This window comes from Frieseomelitta varia, unplaced genomic scaffold (assembly GCF_011392965.1).
Source record: "Frieseomelitta varia isolate USP_RPSP 00005682 unplaced genomic scaffold, Fvar_1.2 scaffold_454, whole genome shotgun sequence".
NCBI classification, from domain to species: domain Eukaryota; kingdom Metazoa; phylum Arthropoda; class Insecta; order Hymenoptera; family Apidae; genus Frieseomelitta; species Frieseomelitta varia.
The window spans coordinates 69,597-77,829 of NW_025110206.1; the positions used below are offsets into that span (position 1 = coordinate 69,597).

Consider the following 8,233-nt stretch of genomic DNA (forward strand, 5'->3'; position numbering starts at 1 on the left):
AAGATGGCTCGGTTTGCCAACTCGATAGCCGACGAAGCTGCGCAGCTCGATCGAGCGACGCCGAGCGTCCGTCAAGTGTGTGTTCAATCACTGTTCGAGGTGTGCGCCACGTGTTCCCGCGACATTGCGCAAACAGAGAGAGGGAAAACCCACTGAGAGAGGGAGAGAGAAATGCCAGCTGTGCTTAAATTCTATCCGTGGCAGTGGCCGCAAATAGCAATTAGTCGGGAGTATCGTGTCAACTGGCTGCGCGAACGTATGGAGTGAGAGCACCGGGAAGTCATCATCTAAAAGAGGATCCGTTCGCGCAATCATGGACGATCGACAGAACAGCCGTGAAGTGGTCACCATATTGTTCCTCTGTCTGCTCTGGTACGGAATCTCGAGCAGCAGCAACGTCGTCGGCAAGATGCTGCTGTCGGAATTTCCCTACCCGATGACAGTGACCATGGTCCAGTTAACATCGATCACCGTTTACTCAGGCCCGTTCTTTAATCTGTGGGGCGTGAGGAAGTATTCCAGTGACATCCCCTGGGGATACTATCTGCGGCTGATCGTGCCGCTCGCCTTTGGCAAGTTCCTCGCGAACGTGTTCAGCCACGTCAGCATTTGGAAAGTGCCCGTCTCGTACGCTCATACTGGTATGAAATATTATTTTGACAGTCACGTGTGTTACACGTGGCCGTTTTTAAAAATAAAACAAGCCTCCCTTCACTTCCGAACGCGCGCGCCAAGTTCGTTCGATGCCACGATCCTTCCATCGCGACAGTCACAATGAATTTGATTTGATTTGATTTTCATTGATCTATTGTTTGTTTGTGTGTGTATATATATATATATATATATATATATATTCAAATGTTTGAAGAGAAATGCTTCGACATTTGTGTTAATTGTTTTCTGAAATTTTTTAAATATATAATTTGGAATAGATTTTGTTTGACATTGAGAAATAAGTTCACTAATGCATGGAATTAGAGATGAGTCATTTGTGTAGTTTTGCACTCTTATCTAAGAGTTGGAAATGAGCTATTTGTGTAACTGCACTTTTATCTAGTAGATACACAGATTTCCTCTGATCATTAGATGTAACATCATAGATAAATAATTCTGATGTATGCATTTTTGAAGTAGTTCCTATACATATGTTGCTTTGTTTCATTTTGTAAGTATCATATATTAACTGAAGTTTGGCTCTGTCCCAGTAAAGGCTACAATGCCGTTCTTCACGGTGTTCCTGTCAAGAATCATATTGAAGGAAAAGCAGACTTGGAAAGTGTATCTTAGTCTAGTCCCGATTGTGGTGGGTGTGGCTGTAGCCACCCTTACAGAACTCAGTTTCAATATGATCGGCTTGTTGAGTGCCTTAGCATCTACCATGGCATTCTCGTTGCAGAACATTTACTCAAAGAAGGTACTTTTTCTGATTTAAAGCTCGCCTTATGTTTATGGATCGACGAGATAACTAATATGTATTTGTTTTCAGGTGCTTCACGACACTGGGATACATCATCTGAGGCTTCTGTTCATCTTAGGCCGTCTGGCGCTAATATTATTTTCTCCTATATGGCTATTGTACGATCTGAGGAGATTAATATACGATCCAGTTACTGGTGAATCAGCCGACTTAAATTACTACATAATAGGTCTATTATTCCTGGATGGTGTGTTGAACTGGTTTCAAAACATTATCGCGTTCTCCGTACTGTCTATTGTTACCCCTTTAACTTATGCAGTGGCTAGCGCAAGCAAACGTATATTCGTAATCGCGGTAACATTGTTGGTGCTTGGAAATCCAGTGACATGGTTGAACATATTCGGCATGACATTGGCCATTCTTGGTGTGTTGTACTACAATAAGGCGAAGTACGATCAGAGAATGGAGAAAGAAAGTCTTCCGAAGTATTACGATAAAAACGGTAGCAGTAGTTCCTTTGTGGTAAACGGATGGACTGGAACAAAGCAGCAGTTGCTTGCAGTCTAGTCTTTTTTTAACTCGTTTTACACTTGACAAATTCATATGAGTTTTTTCTGTTGTTACATAGTATTTCAGTCATAGTGATTGGGGAAGTCATAAGAGGGAATGGATGTAGCATTCCAACAAAAACGATCGCAGATCAAAACTCATATGATGATACAAATATTTATGTACATGTATACATACATTTTATTAGTATTATTATTCTGCGCAAAAGGTGTAATTCATCAAATTTGATTATTTTTATCTTTGTTTGGTTTAGACACAATTTTAATACGATGCTTCTCACAGGCAGAGTAGACTTGCTGGCAAGATGGGACTATATAATTCGCGAAATCATTAGCGTTCAGTGCTAATTGCTGGGTCAATTAGCCTCTAAAATCAATTACATTCCCCCGTCGCGATAACAATGGCGAATAGATAGAAATCGGATATTTCAATTGTACTCAATCGATATTGAGCAATGTATACATAGTATTGATTAGGTTTTGAGTTAAATACCTTCGTCCAGTTACTAGCTCGGATATTGCGATTCAATTTCATCAGCTCTTTAGGTTGTTACAACAATTTAACCCTCTATGAAAATTCATTTTAATAATACTCTCTAGACTTTCGCTTGTAAAGAATATTGCCACTATAATAATATTTTTTTCGTATATATATATATACATACTGTATATACTAATTTATAAAGTTTGAAAGTATAATTGACGGAACGAATAGAGTAAGGTTTGAAAGATGACAAGATCAGGACTGATCCTTTCTAGGTTTTAATTTAATTAAATTACATTCACTAAACTCAGTCGTAGATGTCGAGTGCCTTATTATATTAATTCCAGCAATTATACCATCCTCTAGGACTCTAATTCGTAGAGGGTTAAACAAGTGTCACTTGACGATTTTCAAGAGTGTGTTCAAGTATGGTGTGCGTGAATTGTATGCAGGAGAAGATGTTCTAGCTGAAAGCAATCTATACATTTATTTTTATAAATAAAATACAGGTGTGTACAAAAATATACCAGATATGTTCACCACCGTTTTCCTTTGTTACACCGTACCGTCACGTCCGCTTGTTCTCCTTCACAGAGTTTTCATGATATTAGGAGGAGATACCGGCCGGGCTATAGTGAGATCCAAACGTGGACCGGCCGCAGCGATCAACGGGACAGCCAAGCAACAGTCACAGTCCTCCGTGCTGGCTTCATTTACGCGTAGAATTCTGTCATAAGGCTTGAGAACGCCGTCACAGGGTCCCCCAGGTCGAAGACGGTTTATATAAACTCCACGCTCGTACAGACCATCGGACACAGAAAAGCCAAAGTCCTCGTACACTGGGTCCTTGTGCAAGGAGACGTGAACTATCTGTTGGGGTCTATCTGGATTGTTGCATTCCTGTGGCCTGAAAATGGAAGGAAAGACTAAAGTGAATCATCATCCTTCGAAAAGTACTTTTAAGTAGAAAATCATCGTGCAATAAAAAACAAATTTTTTTATGAATTCTATTCTTACGCAGAATAAGGAGGCATGTGTAGATCCAGTTGACCGCTATCCACTGAAGCTGTATCCCAGAGCCTCAAAATCTCCGGACCTGTTCCACTGTTTTCCCCTAGCTCTCCCCAAGAATCCACTGCGCTGTCTACACTGGGTAGACTCTCCCTAGCTGGCCGAAGAATCCCCGAAGGATACTGTTGCACCGAATCGCTTCCTATACTGGAATCCTTGCAGTATTCTCTGCAAAATTCAGTACTTCATCATTATTTCCTCGTACAACTCACTTACAACTTATTGCCTTAAAAGGGAGCACTGAAGAGTTAGAAAGAAGTTAATCGATGTTTGTAGGTTATATCGTTACCTGGTTTCCGAGGTAGGATCCGGTTTCCTCACGGTCAGGGCGATAACCGAGCTCCCTGGACGATGTAACAGCTGTGCGGCTTGTCTGAGGTCGCCAGGGTCTAGTTTTTGCCCGTCTATAGCCAGTAGCCTGTCTCCTGGAGCTAGGCTACCGGTTCTGTAAGCTAAAGATCCCTTGCGAACCTCCGTAATGATCAGATCCTCGTTTACTGTGAGACCTACATCGGGCTGTCCACCTATCGGTCTTGCTACTCGCACTGTGAACACTCCTGAACTGGGAACAACTGGACCACCGACCTTATACTCCGTCACTAATTCAATCTGTCGAGAAAGCGGGGCTCTTGATTTGAAATAAACGGAAGAGACAAGAAAGAAAAGCAAGACGGAAGGCATAAAATAAACGAATAATTTTAACAAACAGGCATGACGACTACGATACAAAAATTATCACTGCGCTCACCACTTGAGAATTTTCCAAAATGCCAGTCACCTCGGCTGGCTGAAGATCTCTGAGCATTCTGCGATTAATCGCAAGCACCTTGTCTCCAGGCAGAAGAACTCCACTGCGTTCAGCCGGTCCTCCAGCCTCTAACAGATTGACGATGTAATTTAGATGATCTTCGGCGAGCTTCAGGGCAAGTCCAAATCCCTTGTGATCGGGCCTAAGAACCACGGTCAGGCTCTCTTTCGTTTGCAAAGTCTGACTAGAGGTTTGCTGCGCCTGTGGCTGCGCTCTCCTCTTCACAGTCCTCTGTGAAACACTCGGAGGCCTAGGTAAAATCTGCAGCCTGGCTATGCGAGAGTCGAAGTTATTTCTGAGAAGTTTGGCAGCCGTCACTGCATCCTGGACGGGAGTTTCGTCCACAGCAAGTAGTTTGTCACCAGGTTGCAAGGCGCCGCATCGGTCTGCCGTGCTTGCTGGTCTTAGACTTTCAATGTAGACTCCGTTTGGCGTCTCTCTTACCGTTAGGCCCAGTTCTCCTGCAATTATATATGTATATTTATAGTTACGCTTATATACAGCTTGATCGTCCAAGTTGAATCCTAAAAAATGCCCTGATGTATCAAGGTACCGGAGAGTCCACGTTCCAATTGCACTAGAAGAGGACCGGAAGTAGCTGCCCTGGCCTCTTCCATGTTGGCAACGTCATACTCAATGGTCAAAGAAGCGACAGGAGCATCAGAGCTCCTCCTGAGCGCTCTCTGCGCCTCCGCCAATGTCAGACCCCTCAGTTCGGTGTCGTCAACAGCCAATAACCTGTCCCCGGGCCTGACTCTTCCCTCTTTCGCCGCTGGTCCGTCAGACTTCACCCCGGTGACCACCAGAGCTCGTGAAACACCGCCTCTCAGAGTAACTCCAAGACTTCCCCCTTCACGTTCCACCCTCACTTGGGCGACCTTGGACGATACGCTGGAAGGAGTGGACACAGGACTATCTTGATCGTCCAGCAGCAGGAAACTGTGCGTGTGATAGGATTGGGGCGAGATCTCGTCGGGTCGTGCCGAGTCGGAGCTGGCGGACGTGGCCACGCTTCCTGGCCGAGCACGGTTCTTGTGCGAGCGCATGGTGGTCAGTCTCAGCGAGCTGAACATCCTCTGTCCTGTCTGTTGGGTATTCTACGTAGCACCGACGCCGTACCGAGTAATCACTACCATCGCCGAAGAAACGTAGAAGAGGCTCTGACCTGCGTGTTTTTGTCAACCATCCTCGTGGAAGCACGCTTGCTACGCAGTAGAGAGACCTAGATCTAGGTCTAACTCTCCAGATAGTGGGAGAAAGTCGCGAGACTAGACTTGAGGTCACTCGGCGAGGAGAATCTCGAGACTTCAACCGGGTACCACGTTAAAAACTATCACACTTCTTCTCACTGTGGCTCGGTCATTAGGTTACGCACCTAACTGAATACGAAATAAACGTTCATTTTAGGAAAACTTGAACAACGCGAACGTGACGAAGGAGTGGCAAGCGCGATCTAGAGAGAAGAGGAGCAGCAGGTCTCTCCGAGGAGCCGCCACGACCAGCGGAGTTGCTTTTGTTGCTCGCGGCGTAAACAGCGCGTCCCCGTGTCTTTGTTCGCTGTTTGGCCCGAGGAGTCGTCGCCGATGGGGAACCCGTTGTGGAGCGGTCGTACGGAGAACTGTAACGAGTGGCGATATGCCTGTCGAAAATAGCCGCACGATGTAGGGCCGCAATCGTGGTAGTGCCGAGACTATTTATAGGGTTGGCGAGTGAGGTGGAGGAGGGAGGAGCGTGCGTGCGGCCCTGCGGGCGCCCCGCAGTCGCCTCACCGTCAAATAAGTCTGCACTTCTCGTTAAAAGCTTCGATTTCGAGCGTCTGCCGCAGTGCCTCTTATTTTCCTCTTGCTTCCTCCTCCTCTCTCTCTCTCTTCCTTCACTCGCCAGATTTCACGGCCTCTCTTATTTTTAGTTGTCAATATTCGCAACGATATCACCGACACCTGGAAGGTTTTTTACGCAGCGGTTCGACGATCGGATCAGAATTTCGAATCGAACGGTTCGAATAACTTTTAGGGAAACCAGTTGGAAACGAAACGGAGAGGTTTTTCTTTTGATTCTAGTACGAAACACTTTATTCCTAGGTGTTTGTAAACTACAGTACGAGAATGTTAGAAACGACAGGCGTACGGAACGTCTCAAAAATTCTGCCAGAACGAAAAGCGTTTAAACAATCTGTAACAGATTCGGTTAGAGTTGAAAGCAAGAAGCGTAGGATTCAGGGTCCATTGACCGATCCTCTTGGTTTTTGCGCGGCCTCTTCCTACGACGTCTCCTCTTTAAATCTCTCCTCGTTTCAATTTCTCGAGCCCCTCTCTCTCTCTCTCTCTCTTTCTCTCTCTCTCTCTCTCTCTCTCTCTCTCTCGTTTCGTTCCCTTCCACTCTAGCTGATTCGATCTCCGTTTCGCGGAACTGCGTGCGTACACCTTCCATCGTTCTTCGTTCTCCGACCTCTCACTTCCACGTAATCTGCGTTGCAGTCTTCGTTAAATACCTTTCAAACTGACAATTTATCAACGATTGGATTCTTTACGACTTCTTCGTGAAAGAAGAAGAGGTTTATTTTATTTATTTAGGTTTTTCGAAGTGAGAGCAAAGTTTTCGAGTTTACTTCCAGTTTCAATCGAGGCTGGCGTTTTTTTTTTTTTTTTTAGATGATAATTAATTGCTAGATGCGACCCCTTAACGCACCATCCGTGTCGGAATGATCCAATTGAATCAATTAGCCGGTTAATGGGTCTCTCAGTTAGTGTTCTTTTCCCTCCATTTCTTTTGGTATTAACCTTAATAATCATTCTGATTGTTATCACCAGACCGCGCATTTGTGTGAAGTTTGTGTGAAGTTTGAAGGTGCAGCAATGCACATAAATGCATTTGACATGCAAAAGATACGTGAAACAGTATTTTGTGTAATGGTAGTGGATATGTTTATTTACAGAATCGTTTGTTTTTTCAAATTTTATTTATTTGTAGAGTTTCTCTTTCCGAATTTTGTTTATAAAAATGCGAATTCGCATGTCTAAATTCCGTCCTTTTACAAAAATCCGCAGTCTTAACTAGCGTCACGTCGCGTTTGATCTTTCTCATTAAAACTTCAAAACGAGCTTGCCGATTCTAGTCGAACAATTCGAATGATAAACAGGAAGCAACAAACTTTCGTTCGCACGACGAGATAGAGATAGAGGATCGTACGAATCGTCAAATCTTCAAGCGACGAAATGCGTCGAATCGGTGCTCGATACGGTTATTATTATTAGTTTAAAATTAAATTAAACGAGGTTGCAACAGCGCAAACCCGATGGCCCACTTGACGATCAAGTCAAGTTGACGAGCACCCTAGAAATAAATTGATCGTGTTGCAGGTATCTATGCGAAGTGTCCTGGAGCCTTCTTCTTCTTCAGCTTGCGTTTCGACTTGCGTTGCGCCAAGTCGCGATGCTCTGCCAATTCCACGGTGTGCTAAAGTTAGCGTCTAGTCAGTGGAGCCAAGTGTGCGATCCGAGAAGCGAAGAGGAGAAAACGTGCAAGGGAGGGGGAGAAGTGTGCACGGTAGACAGGATGGAAATAGAAAAAAAAGATGAGCGAAGGAGGAAAAATGGATAGAGGAGGGGGAGGAGGAGCATGAAAGGCGTAGGATTCATGAAAGAGAATCGAGCAAACGAGCGAAAAGGGACGAAAACGAGAGGAAAACGCGGTCCTTTTAGAAAAAGAAAGAAAGAAAGAAAGAAACGAGAGGCAAAGAGAGGAAGAGGGAGGGCAATCGTCTGTGGGTGGAAGACGCTCGAGACGAGTATTTATCGTGGCCAAAGTAATGAGCCACGCGGGAGTATTAATAACCTGACCGCGGTGTAACGCTAGAGGTTTAGAATAAACGCGGGAACGCGGTG

General features: G+C 44.7%; 2 protein-coding genes across 2 annotated transcripts; one reads left to right on the plus strand and one right to left on the minus strand.

Annotated features, from left to right (window-relative positions):
• The first annotated feature begins 71 nt into the window (after positions 1–71).
• On the plus strand, positions 72–2,994 carry LOC122532398 (solute carrier family 35 member E1 homolog). Its single transcript, XM_043661151.1, has 3 exons — positions 72–641; positions 1,206–1,414; positions 1,487–2,994. The coding sequence occupies exons 1-3, from the start codon at positions 314–316 to the stop codon at positions 1,982–1,984; spliced, it is 1,035 nt and encodes a 344-aa protein (XP_043517086.1). The 5' UTR covers positions 72–313; the 3' UTR covers positions 1,985–2,994.
• LOC122532396 (glutamate receptor-interacting protein 2) lies at positions 2,935–6,027 on the minus strand. Its single transcript, XM_043661148.1, has 5 exons — positions 4,903–6,027; positions 4,290–4,810; positions 3,831–4,150; positions 3,488–3,709; positions 2,935–3,377 (listed from the first exon to the last, which is right to left on the minus strand). The coding sequence occupies exons 1-5, from the start codon at positions 5,420–5,422 to the stop codon at positions 3,059–3,061; spliced, it is 1,902 nt and encodes a 633-aa protein (XP_043517083.1). The 5' UTR covers positions 5,423–6,027; the 3' UTR covers positions 2,935–3,058.
• Between the last annotated feature and the right edge of the window lie 2,206 nt (positions 6,028–8,233).

Coding starts and splice junctions, on each gene's coding strand:
- LOC122532396 (XM_043661148.1), bottom strand. CDS start 5,422: ATGTTCAGCTCGCTGAGACTGACCACCATGCGCTCGCACAAGAACCGT. Junction 3,710..3,830: donor GATCCTACCTCGGAAACCAG/GTAACGATATAA, acceptor TGAATTTTGCAG/AGAATACTGCAAGGATTCCA. Junction 3,378..3,487: donor CACATGCCTCCTTATTCTGC/GTAAGAATAGAA, acceptor TTCCATTTTCAG/GCCACAGGAATGCAACAATC.
- LOC122532398 (XM_043661151.1), top strand. CDS start 314: ATGGACGATCGACAGAACAGCCGTGAAGTGGTCACCATATTGTTCCTC. Junction 642..1,205: donor CGTCTCGTACGCTCATACTG/GTATGAAATATT, acceptor GCTCTGTCCCAG/TAAAGGCTACAATGCCGTTC. Junction 1,415..1,486: donor AGAACATTTACTCAAAGAAG/GTACTTTTTCTG, acceptor ATTTGTTTTCAG/GTGCTTCACGACACTGGGAT.